This window comes from Arvicanthis niloticus, chromosome 5 (genome assembly GCF_011762505.2).
Source record: "Arvicanthis niloticus isolate mArvNil1 chromosome 5, mArvNil1.pat.X, whole genome shotgun sequence".
In the NCBI taxonomy this organism is placed as follows: Eukaryota; Metazoa; Chordata; class Mammalia; order Rodentia; family Muridae; genus Arvicanthis; species Arvicanthis niloticus.
In genome coordinates this window covers 67,393,265-67,411,566 of record NC_047662.1, presented here as the reverse complement: position 1 = coordinate 67,411,566, position 18,302 = coordinate 67,393,265, and the positions used below count along the sequence as shown (strand labels likewise).

Sequence of the window (18,302 nt, the reverse complement as noted above, 5' to 3'; positions counted from 1 at the left end):
AGTCATGTGATAGGCTTTTTGCGTCATGCTGTCAATTATGATAACAGCCACAATAAGAATGGCCTGAGTGTTGATAGCCTGCTTCCTGGCTCTACTGAGAAACTTGTTGATAGTCCACTTGTGTCCTTTTTCAATTGCTTGCTTCTAATGACTGACTTTTCAATGTTTTTTTTTTTTTTAAATGTTCCAAGCTTTGACTTTGCCATTTGCCAGGACAAATATTATAAGAGGATTTAACTTCATGTCTTAGTTTTAAAAAAAAAAGAAAAAGAAATCCTACAGAGGGAATTTCTTTAAAAGCTATTTTGTGTAACAGAAATCTTCAGTGTAATAAAAAGTACTTCCAAATTCTACCCAGAAAAGTGTTGAAAATATTTCAGCATAACTAGTCAATAACTGAACTTGCAATAACAGTATTATATGGTCACACAGGAGATGTAACTGCTCAAGCTCAAGTACCAATAAAACCCATAGTGACAAGGCAGTCAGCCACTGGTTCTAGTCACAGATAGGACAGACAGCCGGGACATCCTTTTGAGACTGAGAGCAAGTCCTATTTCTTATAATTAGGAGCTTACTTGACATAACTGTCTTATTTAAGGAAGGGAAAAGCAGTTCCTTATTAAGTCTACCTACAGTCTCCAGTGTGTATCAAGGGTTGGTGTGTAATTCAGTGGCTGGTTAGATTGCTGTGGTCTCTTACAGCTGTATGGTGGGGTTTCTTATGGCTACACAGGAAGTGTTTTAGCTGCAAACTTTTAGTTTCAATCTACAGTATATCTTGTCAAACTGTCATGGTATTGATGTGTATTACTAAGGTTTCTGCTGTGAAAGCAGCCTTCCACTGAACTGTAATTGATGATAAATAAACTAGATTATTTTAAATTACTAAAGTTCCTATTATAGCAAACAAATTATAAAGCTTAGCATATAAGAAACTGGTATTAATTAAACTGAGTTTTCTCATAATACCCATTTATATTAACATTGTTAACCTGAATAATAAAATAATGTCTATTCCTTCTAAGCAAAACCTAACATTCTGCTCGAGGGTTCCCATTTCTTCAAGGAGATAAAATTTGTGAGATAGCGTTCAGTCACTGTCAACAGGAAGGAATGTGCACAGAGTGCATGCGAGGCAGGAAGTGGGACTTCTACACCCGGAAGTCAGAGAAGGTGTATTCAACATTCTGAAAGTATTCCAAACCAAGACAAAGTGTTTGGCAGCAGAGAGCAAAGGCCAGTTTGTTAAAGCAGGACCCCAGAGTTTTTCAAGCCACCACACCATCTTCCAACAGCAGAGGTAAAGCAGAAAGAAGCTCTAGGTGAAATAGTTCTGGTTTGGAGATTTCTCCTACACCACTGGTGGATACAGTAAGCCAGCCAATGATCCCAAAGACAGAAGAGTGCCAGGCCTCAAGCAATGCCCGAGGCAGTCATATGCCATAAAGTCAAGTCCTGATCAGTTACATGAGCTGAGGGTTCTTCTTCACAGGAAGGGTTGTCATTAATGATAAGCAAGCAACTGCTTTACAGGAATCTTCCTGAAACACTTTCTGTAATTAAGTGATTTGATTTTTTAAATTCAAATGAGATATTTTATTTAGATGATAGGTGAAATTCCAACATCAGAAGGGAAAAAAAACCCCTAATATTTCTAGGTAGTTAGGGACTAGCATTAATCAGAAATAATCATTATTAAAAGGAAGTTGCAAATGTGTAACAGCTAATAACTGTGTAACAAGCAACTAAGCTTAAAAGCATAGGTTTCACTCTTTGAATTTGCCAATATGGATGTACTTAAATATTTTACCTTTCAATTTAAATGTCAGTGTGAGTGTGTGTTAGAAACAGCTACGGTGAAAGCTCTCCTGCAATGTCATTTTGTGGGAAGGTTGTTTGAAGACAGTCAAAACTATTCAACAATCTTAAATTTATTGTTAACTTTAATTTATGTAAGCTATATTAAAGTTCTTTTCTAAGGGAAAAATAGCATGCAACAATGCACATCAATACTTTTCATAAGCCGAAAGGATAAATCTTTATAAAGCAATCCACATGAACTGAAGAATGGACCTGGTGACAATATTTATTTTTAAAGGGTCATGTATATTAAAGGTTATGGGGAATGTTTAAAGGAGCCCCTCAGCCTAAAGCCACTGCCTTTCTAATTTTGAATTTCTCCTAGCTAATATAAAATGATTGATCACTTTTATTTCATATACCCTTTCATTTTCCTTTGCATTCATCACTGAGAGCTTTAAACCAAATGCATTTAGGAGCTGCCCTTAGAAGAGTGCTCTCTTCTAAATCTTCGTAAAGTAATGAGAGGACACAGTAAATCAATCTCATTTCTGCTGGAGAAAGAGTAACCTTTACTGGAGTCATTTAGACTACTTCACTCTCTCCATTCCTGTACAGTGAATATACAGCTTCATCCCTACAGTGCCTAATTTGAAAGGATAACGATAATAGATTTTAACTGGTGCTTCAATTAGGTGGTATGCTTACATCAGTGATATACATTTATGTTGTTTTCCTCAGGCCTCAAAATCATAGCTCACTCTGTATTTGGTTTCTTCAAATCAAAATTCCATTACATAAGAGATAGATAAGTTATCTATCTGTTCAGTATTTACAAATTGTAACTGTGGGATATATGGCTTTTTGCTTCCAAGGATTAATATGCACCATATATTCATAAATAGCAAACACATTAGAACTCAGATAATATATGCACATTGTAAGTGTAATGTGTTATTTAAGTGGACCACTTAAATAACAAGTGCCAGTCTTTATAGGAATGTCTGTCCTAGACATTCCTCAGATTAAAAAGATTCCCACATTTCTACCCAAATTAAGGTCCATGGCTCACTGTGCTAAGCTTTCTTGATGCATCTTTAGATAATGTTGAGAGAATTTTGACTCAAATATCCTTTTGTAATTGTCATTGCAGGAGACCCTGACATTAATTTTAATCGATACAAACTAAAGCTGTCCTGGGCTAGGGCAAGGAAAAGAGGACAATTGCTTCTGAATACACCGGATTGGTTATAATGTTCTAAATGTCTTTGGGGCTAAAGGTTAAATAATAGAGGCATATTTTTTTGAATTAAAAATTAACTGGAAATTAGAGATGTGTCATAAAGAATAATAGCAAGTCCCATGACAAAAATATTTCTGAAAAAAATGTAAATGATTAAAAAAAAAGGACATGTTTCCAAAACCTATAAGTCCTGCATATGTTTAAAAAACAACGATCACATACATTTGTTAAACAGAACTATAGTAATTATAACAAACTCATATTATAGCACTTTTAGAGGTCAAAAAAGCAACATTCCAGAGAATTCTGTTGAAAAGCCATTGGCTGGCAAAGCCACTAATTATTATTTGGTATTTCCATAACCATATACAGATGTCTTCAGTCAGTTCTCTCGTTTTCTGTTTTGTTATTTTAACCTTGCAAAATGTCAAGTATCTTGAATGAGCTCTCAGCTATAGGGTTTTCTCTGAACTCCGCATGTGGTGACCTTTACCATCCACAGCTGACCACCTCGGCCTGTGAAAGGGGAGGCCCGGAGAGCAGCGAGCCAAGTCCAGATAGGCATTCTAGAACTGAGTAAGTGAGCACGTGTGACGGCACATGCTGGACACATGTATAAACCTCATAAACACAGACGACTTACAGATGAAGAGCTGAGGTCTCGGCTCGGTCTTATGTCCTACAGCCTACTTTTTCTTATGTAATGTTTTGCATACTGTTCATTTCAAACCGCTCTGCTAAAAAGTCAAGAGTAGCGAGCATACGCCTCATAAACTAGGTTTCCATTCTGAAGTGTTTACAAGTATTTCTGTGACCCTATAACTAGAATCATGGGATTTCTACGTTGGTGTGGTGCATGCTTTTGACTGTGGCTAATTTGTTTGTAAGCCACCATTAATCCTGGCTGTACTTTTTCACAGTTTGGGTAAACACTTCATTTGCATTAAATTTACAGCATTAATGAGATGTGAAATTTAAAATGCTACTTGAAACATAAATGATGTAAGAAGGCAGAATCACCCCTCCCCCCCAAAAGTGTTTTATCTCATCTGAAATCAGTGAAGCAATTTAAACTATTAGAGTAGAGATAATATGTCGCCTGTGAGCTCAGCTTTACAATACATCCTCCTCCTGGACTCACATACAAAGGAGGGTGAAACATCTGGAGAAAACAAATTGCTTCAAAGACAAATAATGTACTGACTCTAGCTGGCTCTCCAACTGGCTTTCCATACCACCCCTTGAAAGCCACAAAGGCTAGTAAGTCCTCAGTATCCAGTAAGGCAGGACAGTACTGTCTGGCTGGAATGCAACAACTCTGTGGATGCTGTCATTGTGTGTTAAGAAGACAGAAGAGGCCGTGAGCTAGTTTCAGAAACTCCAGATAGGTGAGAAGCAGAGGATAAATGAGAAAAAAAAATCTGGAAAACAAAATGATCAATTTTGGTCTCAGCAGCCCCGTGAGCCCCATCCTGAGTCCAGATCTGAGAGGCGACATGGAGAAAAGCGCCGAAGCAAAGCGTGGCTACCCCATTCCACCTGGGTGAAACGTGCCCACCTGTTGCTGATGCAGGAAGGATGGGTCTCTTGGGCTTAGTCCCACATATCGATTGGCTTGAGATGTGCCTGAGGCTGTGTAGGCTGATTAAGGAAGAACAAAAACAAAGATAAAAATTGTGAACTGTCAGAACGAACACCCTGTCCATGTATAAGAAACCCAGAGAAGTGGGATTTACTACCAAAAAGGTGTCTCCATTTCTCTTCTCTTTTCGTCTCAGTGAATAGCAAGTAACAGGAAAAGAAATGGTAATTGAATTCAAATCAACTATTCCCCCCTTTAAAAAAAAATCTATACAATAAAGCACAACCTATCCTTTGGTGTGGGTGTCTCTCGTGTGCTGTAGCTCCACTGTTGTCTAGGTGCTGAGGCCTGGCTACTCGGGAGTCTTTTTCTGTAGATATACTTCTCTCGTATGTCTAATGGATTAATCAGTGATGGCTGCTTGGTTTTAAATGTAATAGTAGGCAAAGGCTGTCAGGAAACGTAACAGCTTATAGATACAGGGTTAAGCAGGTGTGCTTAATGTGTAACTAAAAGAAAACTCCACTAATATTTTCTAAAAGAGGAGCCCAGTTACAGTTGGATTGTAGTACACAGAATGACTTAGCTCCATCTTGTATTCAATATGAGAAATGCCCTCAAGTGTGGTAGAAACATTGTTGACAAAGAAAGAAAAATATCCTTCATTTTCTATACCTGTAAGAAAAAAAAAAAAAAAAAAAAAAAAAACCATACAAACTGCTTGTGACTGGCCAGTGAGGAGCTGATGACCTTTTATATATTTGGTATTTGGTCACTAGATAGAACAGATGCAGGTGACTGTTCTTTACATTGCTATAACTTAGTCATTACTTTTTTTTTTTTTTTACAAGAGTTTTTCTGGTGGAGTAAACTTCCCACAGAAAATTCTCATTTCTAAATCTATCTTTTACAAGGAAAAGAAGAATTAAGCCTACTGTTCCAACTCAAGATTAATCAGAAAAACTAATTTTGTACCATATTTTACACTATGATGTCTGAAAGGTTTAAAACCATTATATTAATTAGGAAGCCAGACACTGACTTTAAAAAAGGCTAGCTTTTAAAGATCAATATATTAATTCTTCGTGTTCTCTTAAAAATGTATCATTTGAACTTGACACTTTTAGGTCAAGTTTTTAAGACACTGAGGACGTTCACAGGTTATGTTCTAATTACTGCTAAATAAGGGGCACTGGCAAGACTAGCCATGAATATCCAGTGTTCTCCTTTTATCACCAGGCCTGAGATTTCAATACAGAGGCTGGAGAATAAGGAGGGGAGGCCTTTTGCTCTTACAGTGTGAACACTAGTCTGGGCCCATATTTTGGTTTTGTTGGGTTTTTTGTTTGTTTGTTTTGTTGTTGTTTGTTTTCCTCAATCATTATAAACAGGCTTTGTTGGTCTCTCTATTTAACTTCATGATGTGTAAATTCAACACTAAGTTTCTTATTATCCATAGCTATTTTATGTAGGAGAGAAGAAGCCATGTTTATATAATCTGGTTATTCCTTTTAGATTTAGTTTTAGAAATTTTACTAGATAAATCAAATCTCTTTTTGAACAACTTCTGAATGAGTATATGACCAATTCATTATCAAGCAGGCTGAAGGCACCCGTCAAAGGACTGTGGGATACCTGGGCTAGAGCCTCCATTGAAACTCATGAATGGTTGTCGGCATAAAGTAGGCACCAGAAGTGCCTAGAACTTTTCTAGAACTTTGGTTTTCATCACTTATCCTGAGATAGTTCCTTTTTTTACTACTTTAAAACATCATTTTTATGTGCTATTATTTAAACTGTTGTCTTGGCTTAAAGAAGCTCTGATGCTTGCTTTAAAAACATACGTATAGTGTCTTAGTGATTGTACTATACACAGAAAGAAAAGTCTCAACCATCTTTGCATTCAGAGAAGTGCTTACTGGGGTTGGACTTTTTGCCAGTGAGCTTAATTCCCAGGCATCAGTGATTACTGATGGACATTCCAAGCCTATCTGGACTTCCTACTTTGAAGGGCTCATGAATTCTGCTAAATAAGTTATGAGTATTGACTGTGCACCTAAGGTAAAAAAAAAGTTATACATTTTTTTCTTGGAAAGGTTCTTTGTTTTTAGCAGTCAAAAAAAAAAAAAAAAAAAAAAAAAAAAAGAATGTTTTTCTGAGGGCTGAGAGAGAAGGGAGAAAGAGTAAGAGCTAGTAGTGTCTCTGATAGTATAATTTCATAAGGGGGTTCCCAGAGCACAAACGATGCCCTTGCTCTAAGCAAGAAAAATCATTGGATATAAGACACACATCACGGGTTCGGAGTGTGCTGGTGCCTCTCAGATGGAATCTCACCATTTGCCAATCTGTGAGTACCAGCTCCCTCTAAGAAGCTGGTAGTTTAGGTGAAGCCATTTGGAAATCTATTCCTTATATAATTCTGAATGTTCTATATGATGAGGTGGAGGAGTCACTTGGCTTACTGATGTGTGCTACAGAGGTATACTGCCTAAGTCTGACATTTACAATGTGTGCTCTGTAAGGATACTGCCTAAGTCTGACATTTACAGTGCTATGGCCATGCCAACAAGCTTAGGATCTGATTGTAATGCGATAGCCAAAATAACCAAAAGATTTAAAGAAAACATTGTAGATAATGTAAGCATGGATACCTTACACATACCTAATCCTAAGCTTCACAGTGTCCTTGCCTGCACAGCACAGTATGTAACTGTCTCACAGTGACATAACCTTCACCGAGGTAAACATGCAATTATCTTCTGGAGACACTCATTCCATTTGCTTGGGGGAGGGCCTTGGTTTCTAGAAATACTCCAATAAGTAATAATTATCTAATCTCTCCTTTGATGATGTAAAACCTTTGTATATTGTGCTGTGTTATTGGTGTAATTTCAATGTCTACCTTGAACAAGCAGGCATGGGTTATTATGTTTTTTTTTTATAGCTGTTAACTCAAAAACAACCATGCTTCTCCCCTGTCAAATATGATTCTCTAATAGAAATTTGATAAGAGAGAGCACGTGACAGCTGGGCCACATACATGCCTGCTAGCTCCACTTAAATGAGAAATCTCCATCTGGTCAGGTAAGCCAGAACGTCCCTGTGTTTTCCACCTTGGATCATATATCCAATGGTGCCTCCGATGGACATTTCTCATTTCCTACAGAAATACTTACTGGTTGCTGTAGGTGAAGCTGCCTCACCTTCAGTGGATGTAGTGATGGGTTTAGTATCTGTCATGGTCAGGGTCACAGGTCGCACTGCACTGGGATGGGGAGAGGGTGCCAAGACAGGCGTGAAATGGCCAGGCACTTTCCCTACTACTTGACCACTGCTGTTAGGCTACAAAACAAAAACAGAACGCCGGGTGAAGCAATCCAAAAGGAAGTCATCCTATCCAGCAACTCCTCTCAGTACACGCACGGGAATTCTGCACAGGGTAGAGAGCCACCACACAGGCCCTCGCAAGCCTGAGCTGGGAGCTGATCAATGTTTAGTAGTAAGAAACAGCACAGACAGTACTTAAAGGAAGGGTCTGACCATTGATGCACTCTGCACAGGTGACTTCTTCTTTACAAGACCCCTAAGAGTCCAGTTGACCTGACCTCATGTAGTAGGCTGGAAATCACACGCGGAGACTGGTGCTGAGCTAAAGCTACAGTGCAATTCCTTACTGACTTCTCTGCAGTAAAAACCCAGCAATCCGATGTTCTGCTTCTCCTTCTCAGCTTCCCTCTTCCCTCTCAGTACAATGTTCTCCTACTGAACGATGGTGTCACTGACACAAGGGACACAAGAATGTCAAGAATAGGAAACATATCCAACATTATATAGTTCCCATCACTTACAGTCATTCCTCTGCATGTAAAACTCCAGCTTTCTCTCACGCACACACGTATTACAGACACACATCTCAGGTAATTTAGACTCCAAGGTGTCCAGTCTACTTTCAATGACTTGCCAACACAACCAGATAGAATGAGACTTAAAGCATCTAAGATTTCAGGTGCAAACCCAATTATAAAATGTGAAAGTAAGTCAGACATGATGCTTCGAATAAAATATCCTCAAAGGAATGACTATGATGCACCAACATGGACGCAAGGACCATCAAATGCACACCGCCGTTTGTTGCTCTTCCCCTGCTGGGTGTGAAGAGTTACATGGATGTTTGTAAGAATTAATGAAGAAACTCCTCTCTCCAGTTTCAGAAAATACATGATTACTTGAGTTTTAACCACTCAATAAAATGTGTGTGTGTATGAATATATAAATATATAAATAAACATATGTGTGTGTGTGTATATATTTGCTGAGGTAGGAGACAAAAACACTATTTTGGGGTACACTGTTTGAAGAAAACCAATATATTTCACATATTATTCCAGGTAGAGAATGCTGTTTTTTATTTATACTCATGCAAGAATTCCTCACTGCATGGTCTTTCTAACAATTTGGTGGCAAGTATTCTCCCCAAATGTATGGCCTTTATAATCCCAACTTTGCAAAACAAAGAAATCAACGAAACACTACATGTCTAAATATCAACATATACATTATAACTGACTATTTCTTTAGAGAAAGACAGCTAATAGCACTCACATATTTTGAGTTAGTGGCATGGATTGAGTTTAGGCATGTCACAGAGGGGTTGCTTCCTCCTTTTTATTTTTAAAAATTGACGTTGAATATCCTGACAATTCATCATGAACACTTTTGAGTATTTAACTTTATGTTGAGAAAATAAACTGGAGTTTTCCTCTGTGAAAACCTATGGGAGAATTATATCTTTAAGCCAATTTTGTTCAAAATATTCCACTGAATAGCATGATTGTCTCACTATAATTGGTGCAGAGCTAATGGAATTAATCTCCAAATTGCTGTTGGGAGGAGAAGGCATCTCCTTGCATAAGAGTCCAGATCAGCAATGGCCCTGAAAAGCAGCAGCTGACGACAGGGCTTGAGGGCCATCGCTCGCTACACATTCCCAGCACTGCAAAGGTACAGAGCAACTGTCTTACTCTGAAACATAAATCAACTGTCTTTGAGTTTGTAATTAAACATCAAAGCAGATATAACATTCCTTAAAAAAATTTTCTGCCATTCACTCTAAAGACCCATTTTTTCTCATAAAATAGACATTATCAACTTCTGGCTATGGAAACATAAATGACTGCTTTGTGTATGTCCTTGGAAAGAAGAGAGCTCTAATTTTTTTTTTTTTCACTAGTGATGCAGTCAATGGCAAAAGCGTTTCTGCGTGTTGTTCCCCATAACAATCCATACCTACCTGGAACAGAAGTCAAATGGCCAGAACCTCAATGCATGTCATCGCTGATGACAGGCTTGAGCAGGACATACTCTGTCTATAGGAACAGACACATGCTCTCCCATTCAAAAGTAAGAAGACTGCCTAAGACCATGCAGACTTTTCTACCACACCAGGGGCAAGGGACTTTTCACTCTTCAGGTTCCCACAGTTTAAACAGGTGAAGCTACATTCTGAAGCATCTCCCTTTTATGCTGCTGTGGGATATGGAGAGGGATGTCTCATCTGAGCATGAACAGCAGGGGCAGTGGGCTATCCTATTTACTGTTCCTCCCAGTATATAAAACTCTGAAGGATTTTGGCTTCTAAGAGAGATGGGAGCAGGATGCTCCTCTAGAAGCTGAACCTTTACTTTGAAAACATACAGGAACAACTGAGACAAAAGAGGCAGATTATCACCTAATATGCACTCTTAACTTATAAAGAAATCGAAATATATGTAAAACAAGTACTGAATAATTAAAGAAATGCATAACACTAAGGGCCTGATTTTAATTTGCATAATTTTCCCCCTAACAGTGCCTAATTAAGACATCAGTTTAAAAAAAAATCCAATGGAACTCTAAGATTTTCCACACTGAATTAACGTTAAGGACTTTTAATGGATGTCTTAATTAGACTTTGTTATTCATGGAAATTCTACACAAATTAAAATCAGACCTTGTGTGCACTGTTCCCAGCTGAGTCTAGCAAAATACTCTATGGAACAGACTTTTGAATCCATACTCTGAGAGCAAATTCAGTTTCTAAACTGACATCCCAAGATCTCACCCTCTCCTAACTGTCTTCAGCCTCATCATCATTACGTCATGTGGACATTTTTTTTTTCAGGCACAAATAGATGTCTTTAACTCCCAAATGTTAATATTTGGTCTTATATATTAATTAGTGAAACTAAAAGCAAAGGTAACTTTCTAAGCCACACAAGGGGTATAGTAATTTATGTTTAAAATTAAAGCATCCAGAAAGAACCATTCTGCTTTATTTAACAAGCTAATACAAAAAGTTTTTTTTTCCCTGAACTTGGTAATTAATACACACATACACTCATAAACTCTAATTTTAGTACAACTTAACAATAGTATCATAAAATGTTGTATAGATTCCCCAAAGTCTTAAAAGTTGTTGGAAGTGAGCAAGGTTTTTTGTTTTCGTTTTAATAGATAAAGCAGAAAAACCCAATACTAGAAATAAGATCAAAATTACATCAGAGACCTGGATACTGTAACTATTAATAGACTCATTACTGGCACAAAGAGCTTCTAGCTGACTGAAGTATTTACCTATGGAAAACCCTATGCAATATCCTATCACAAAAGAAACCATGCATCTAAACTGAGAAATGCACAAGAGTTACTGTACTTACACAATGAATTCCTAAAACCACTATATGATGTTGAGACAGAGACATACAGACAAACATACAGACAGACATACAGACAGACAGAGCTAGAAATGCTATTTTAATAAATGTAAGTCATGTCTCTGCAGAGTCAAGGAGTCATCAAAGGCTGCCGAAAATGTTTATATTACCAAAGCTGATTTTAATGCCGAATAACTGGCCTATAAATACAGCTGTAAGCTCTTTTGTGGGTGTTTATTTTAGCACATACCTTACTCCTGCCTGAAATAAGCACTCTGTCTCTATGTCACACCAGGTATTTCAGAGGTGTGAACTGGAGCCCTGAGTTTTTTTGGCAATGAACATTCTGCATAAACTTTCTTTCAATCAATGAAAATCCAAAAACATTAAACCCAAAATGTCTTCATTGCCTTTGGGGCAATGCCCTTCCTACCTGTCATTCAGCCACCTTTAAGTAAAAGAAAAAAAAAAAAAAACTTATTGAGTCAAGAAGCTTTCTGAAGCTTCTTGATTGCAAGCCTTGATGTTCCATGAGACACACTGCCTGACTAACTTCATGCTTGGAATCTGTCCTGCCCCACACCCCCTAGGCTCTATTTATCTTGTTTTCTCTGATTTTTACCTGGCTTGTTTGAGGACTGGATGGGTCATAAGAAGGTACATAGTTCTTCAGAGTATCCTGAGGATTCAGGTGAGGAGGATATCTGATCGTTGGATGAGAAAAGTAGCTCGACGGTGCTGGAGGAAGGATCGCTTGCGTTGGAAATGGCAACGGTGAGGGTGGAGGTGGAGTTCGAGTTGAGATGACTACAGAACATAGAGAACAAAGACTGGCTGGTCAGTGCATTGCCTTCCTGCTGTCACTCACTTCCAGAGCTATAACACTGGGCATCGTTCCTTCGTTTGTTCCCAGAATTAAGCAAACTACCTTTCATGGTTTTTTCTCAATGTAGGCCCTGCTAAGAACATGAAGACATTAACTCCACCCTATATAACAAACCCACATTTCTTTCAAGATCCACAAACCAAAACTCCTGTACAGATTAGGGTAGTACAAAATAATTTGGGGGGGGGGGGTAAGTAACTTTCCATGCAAGGAATATAAATCAATTACAAAGTCTTTGTCTCTCTAAAACCGGACCAAGTTACAGCATTAATTAGAGAGAAAGAGACCCATAAGTTTTCCACTACAACTCAAAATAGAAATGCAATTCAATATCGAATAAATCATCTCCCTATACAACCTAGTTGACAGTTGTTTAAAATGAAAGACAACAGTTAACAGACCAAACTGTCAGATCATGAATAATGATCTGCTCGCTATGTAAATACTCTTGAACATTGGCACATGGGGCTGCCCTCCTCCAAATGAAGATGATTCCTTTCAAAAGCAAAAGATCTTTATCCCATGGCTATCTTTATTCTGATTCCAGTTGTTACTATACGGAAATTCAGCAGTGTCACTGAGGTAAGATCAAGAATAAAAGCCACAAAAATGTTAATTAAAAAGTTTTATATAAGTAAACATATGAATACCCACATATTTTACAGTATGTTCTACTTGCAGAACAAAGCACTGCAGAAAATATGTGTTGTGCAAAATATTCAATGGTAGCTTTGCACAGTATTATGATCATAATGTGTAGTTGGAGAAAGAGTACTTTAGCCATTATTTCTATAGAGTTTCTGGACATAATTACATAATTAGTAATTAAGACAACAAATATATAGAGATAAAGATTAAATTTCTGTTGCTTTAATATTTTGATCCAAGTCATATGAAAATACAAAGTTCAATATTTTAGGTAACAGTGTGAAAACTAAGTTCTTTTCGTGACTTCATATAAAGAGTGTCCATAATGATCACCTTCGAGTTCGTGATTATGTGAAAAGAGAAGGGAAGAAGAAGAAAGCTTTAAGAGACACTGGTACTTCCCTCAAAGAGAACACTCAAGATATAAAGATTTAGGAGTGCACCGTGCAGAACCACAAACTTAATTTGTCAGCTCTAGCAGACTGGTCCTTGGGACTTGCAGAAGTAGGATAACAGGATGGATATATGGTTTAAACATTTTCCCTGTGTCATCCTTCTACCAGGTGCACAGTGGAGAAGAACCGTACACTTCTTAAAACACAAGTTCTACTGAAATGTTTCTTTCAGATGCACACCCACTTGAAGTATAATTTAAGGAAATGTAAATGTTTATCTAAAAGTTGAGCATCGTTTTCACTTAATGTCGCATTTTGTTTTGGGTTTTTCCTGAACCCAGTGCTAGGGCCTCAAGCATGCTTTCTACCAACAAACTACACCCAAAGTTGTAAGTAATCTTAATCCCAGCTCAGTTTAATTATAGATTTTTTTTTTCACGTGTGTACATAAACATCTGTGAACTACACATGTGGATCCATTTTGGCCACTGGGCTTAGGAAATAATTGGCCTGAGCTATTCTGGAAAAAAATCTCTTTCTAAGAACTGGCACAACTCAAGTTTGAACTCAAATGTTTGAACAGTTCAGGAACTGTAGTGGGCCTGATATGAGCAGATAGGATTTTATATTTAAAAATGAAAGTAAAAATGGCTATCTTATCAATAAAAGTCTTTCTGATCCTTTGAAAAGGACAGAAAGCCAAATTACACAACAGAAGTGTTTTCCTTCATTTTGAAAGAAAACATATATGTGCATTTTTTGCTTCCAATATTGCAAATTCTTCTTAATTGTCTTTCTTCCTCCAGTTTGGCTCCTTCCAGCTCTGCCATTTTACTTCTAGACCAATGACTTCTTTTTAAATACCATGGCAACTGTGTAACATTTTTGCTCAAATACTTGATTTCCTAAAGTTTCCAGAATAATGTCCCAGCAATTTCACAGACATATGTGGGCCCTCCTGTGTTTTAAGCATCATCCCTTGATCACTGACCATTCTTAAATTTGTCTGTCCTTGGCCACATTGTCAAATTATATAATCTTAAATATTTTCTCATAGACTGGTAAGAAAAAAAAAATATTTTGTCCATTAGCAACCCTCCCTTTTGGGTGGAGAGGATACAGTCACCATAGCAATGACAATAAACTTCCCCTCCACCCTTAAGTGTTCGGTGTGTGAACAGGAGGAAGGCCTTTCCTCTCTGCTTCAATCTCCTCACCACTGTGCGCGACTCCAGGTATTCCGGGATGATGATGCTGGGGAAAAGTGCTCAGTCTTGGGGAAGAATCCTGTGGAGATGTGGAGCTAAACAGTGGCTTCTCAGGCTTCTTCATTGTAGTTGGAGAAGACATATCTGCAAAGAGAAAGGGACGCATTCAATCTGCCTGGCTTTCTTAATTAAGCAAGGAGGGCCATGTCAACATAACACATCTCATTTCCCAATACTCTTGGATTCTTTTGCCCTCACCCCATTTAGAGAAATCTATACACAAGGTCAAAGACCCAGCCAGACTAGAGCTGAAAAACATCTTTTAGAAACATTCTTTGCTAAAGCTAACCTAAAGTGCCATCAAAGAAACCCTGAAGATCTGAGAATTCACGCACTGCAGGTTTGAAGGTCCTCTGTGGCCCAGTGTGGGCAAGCTTAGCTTTCAGGATTTGAAGGGCTATTTGAACTGATGACTGTATTGTGACAATGACAAAGGGTTAACGGGTGCTGATGTGTGAGAAACAATACCTGACTTAACATCTTTTATGAAGAACTTTTTTCTTGCTTAGCAAAGACAAAGGAAAATACATTCTCAACTTGTTCCTTCTACAAATACTTATCAGGTTCCTCTACTTTCCAGATAAATATGAATGTTAAGACAAATAAAAGGCAGTTCCTGACTTAGGGACATTTGCTGTTAGTGAAGAGGAAAATGGAGTGGGAAGAGTTGTTACCAGTGGAGAGGAAGTATGTGGACTGAGGGCAGAGACGCTGTGGCACTGGCTGTTATATCCCCAGCCTCTGATGCAGAGGATTGTTCTTGTCTGCCTCAGGTTAAGGACAGCAGACTCCATGTTGTGCCAATTCCAAAACGTGCATAGGGATAACAAGAGGTCCACAAAACAAAGTATTCAAAAGTGGTGGGACAACAGAAAACACCTAAGTAGTCCAGGTGATCTACGCTCAGGGGAATAATGATCGGAAAGGACACATATGAGCAAAGTCTGGAACACAAGCACTCATGTCTGAATGTTAGAGAGTGGCAACATATGATAAATAGATAGAGTATAGATAGAATATATCCTCCAGAAACTACGTGGAGTTGGAATATCTATAACATACTCATTATGGAAGCCCACTTTTTAAAAAAGGCATGATTTGTGATTAATGTATTCATTTCACACATATGGATTAGAGGACCAATTTATGGCAGAAACACCAGTTTCTGGGGATGCAACTGTAAACTGGATTTCCTCTCCGATTCTATAAAGTTAAACATCTAGTCAGGCAATATAAAGAAGTAAAAAGGAATTAAAAGATACTGCAGACCATGCCATGATAAGTATGCATGGTTCTATTCACCCGTTCCATAAATAACACTTCCAAAATATAGAAATGAGGGGCTGAAGCAAAAGTGGGGAGAGTGCCAATGCATTGAATAAGTACGCAGAATTAATGCAGGTAAATCAATGCAGACTCCTGTGAAAGCCAGGCTCATCTCGGGGCCACTCCAGGATTGCACTGTTTGACCAGGATATCCAGCAGGCACCAACGTAAGGGAATGACTCAGAATTTAACATCTTAACTAATGTTGATTTTTATGGAGGCTTATAAATTTATATTAAGGTGCTCTAACAATGACACAACCTATAAAATTTGTATTTTATCATCAAATTTAAATGTGTGCACAGTAGTCATCATACAATGGACTTCTTGTACTCAGCAGACAACTTCAGCCATCATCAACAGTCTCACCTACTTGTCTTCTCCCTGAATTACTTTTGAAGTAAATGTATTACGATTTCACCTCTGAATATTTCTGTATACAGATTTAGAAGGAGACTCTGTTAAAAAAAAGAACACTACAACTTTAGCACTACATTAAAAAAATATGACCTTACTTATTTATTTACAATGTTCTGAAATAAGAAACAGACCTCCCAGTGTTATAGATGTGAGAAACTAGTTGCCATTTGTATTTTACCATTTGAAAAAATTGCCTGAGTTCTGGAAGAGGCATCCAATAAAACTGAGTATGTGTTCTGAGTGTGCTGGCACTTAAGAACTGGACATACTACTGAAGGCAGCACGGTCTGGTCTACAGAAAGGCAGAAATGATGCTTCTTACTAACGGGTGGCCACTAGTCTATTAGACTTAAGGATTTTAATATAGTTTTCCAAAAGACAAAAGAAAAGAAAGTTGTTCATGAAACCACAACAATTAAGGCGGCAACCAAGGGGTGTAAAAGCAAGGTTTAAAAAAAAGAGAGAAAGGAAGTTCATTTTGGCTAAGTAATCTTCAAAATAGTAAAGACAATACTGAGATTCCCCCAAAAACTATGTGACCTTAAAAGGAATGGCTCAATATTGGGTTTGACCTCTTAGAAGTTGAATATATATATATATATATATATATATATATATATATATATATATACACACACACACACAAAAACTGTTAGAAGAGGAAGAAGCTCTATTTCATTCCTTAGGATGGGTAACAAAGTGCATATTGTATTCTAAAGTATTCTAACATTCAAAGATGGACTCTTTTAAATGTATGAATGTTTTGTCTGCATGTATGTAAGTCAACCGCATGCATGATGGTTGACTGTGCAGGTCAGGAGAATGTACTGGATCCCTGAAACTAGAGTTACAAAGGTTAAGGAGCACCTCATGAGTGCTGGAAACCGAATCCTGGTACTCTGCAAAAGCAGCCAGTGTTCTTAACCCCTGAGCCATCTCTTTGGTCTGCATTTCAAATTTTTAGGGACAGATGGTTTAGAAAAGGCAGTGACTTAATAGTGACTTTTATGCTTACCTCTGTCTACAGGTTAATTTTAAAGAACTGAAGCTGTGTAAGTCAGTTTTCTAAGTCTTCTTAGAGTAGGTGATGAAGTGCCAGCACATGTCACATAATGAAGAGCTCTCTGCGTAATCAGAGGCAGAGGAGCCATTTTGGCTACACTGCTTTCAAAGAACAAGAGCCCCAAAACTACCACAACTACCAGACAAACTCACATGAATGTCTTTTCATAATGAGACAGGTCAAATATTATTACTATAAAAATTTAAGATTGTGAGTGACTTCGCCATATTTAACTTACTGATTTAAAACCCTTCAGCTTCTGTAAGCAGTTGTTAGAAGTCTACTTTTTAAGGGAGTCCTCTTGTAACCATGGACCTAAAAATAGCAGTATTTCCATGTGCAGAGCACAGAGGATTACAGAAGAAAGACAGCAGAAGTGATGTGACCATGGCCATCCACAAGGTGAAAAGGACTACAAGCTATCTCTCGTTTAACAAGATAAATAACTCAGAATAAGGAGATTTGTTGGGAGCCGACTTTAGCAGAAAGTGGCTAGATCAACTTTGCAGCCATCTGGAACCATATACCCTGACGAAAGATTTGGTTTTCAATAGCCTACAACAGCTGAAGCACACTCTGATATCCCACATATTTTGTGTTGCTGTTTACTGGCCCCAGCTGCAAGGTGCACGTGGTAGTCACGCCTGCAAGGCATGCAGTTCACGTGCTGTCCACGTGCTATCTACACCATACATGCTTATAAGGCGCATGTGCTATCCACGCCTGCAAGGCATTGCGGTGCACGTACTGTCCACGCTATAGACGCCTGTAAGGCTTACGTCATATCAACACCTGCAAGGCACGTGGTATCCACGCGCCTACAAGGTACGTGGCAAAAGCCTATAAATAGCTCAGAATTCCCTTCAATAAACGAGACTTGATCAGAATCTCTGTCTTGTCTCCATTCTTCGTGTCTCTTCCCCTTTATCCCCACTCTCTCTCTCGCTAGACCCTGACCCTCGGACCGGAACGGGCA

At 38.2% G+C, this 18,302-nt stretch overlaps 1 protein-coding gene across 7 annotated transcripts in view; it reads right to left on the bottom strand.

Moving 5' to 3' along the window:
- The window catches only part of Nfib (nuclear factor I B), a 215,235-nt gene that overhangs the window by 25,674 nt on the left and 171,259 nt on the right, over nucleotides 1-18,302 (bottom strand). For 3 of the 7 annotated variants that reach the window (XM_034501630.2, XM_034501632.2, XM_076934725.1), the window contains 4 exons: nucleotides 14,467-14,601; nucleotides 11,943-12,127; nucleotides 7,805-7,970; nucleotides 4,605-4,687 (listed from right to left, as the gene is read on the bottom strand). In XM_034501630.2, the coding sequence (XP_034357521.1) occupies nucleotides 4,605-4,687; nucleotides 7,805-7,970; nucleotides 11,943-12,127; nucleotides 14,467-14,601 (569 nt within the window). The remainder of the gene's footprint in view (nucleotides 1-4,604; nucleotides 4,688-7,804; nucleotides 7,971-11,942; nucleotides 12,128-14,466; nucleotides 14,602-18,302) is intronic. The other 4 variants (XM_034501631.2, XM_034501633.2, XM_076934724.1 and 1 more) reach the window with 2 other exon arrangements.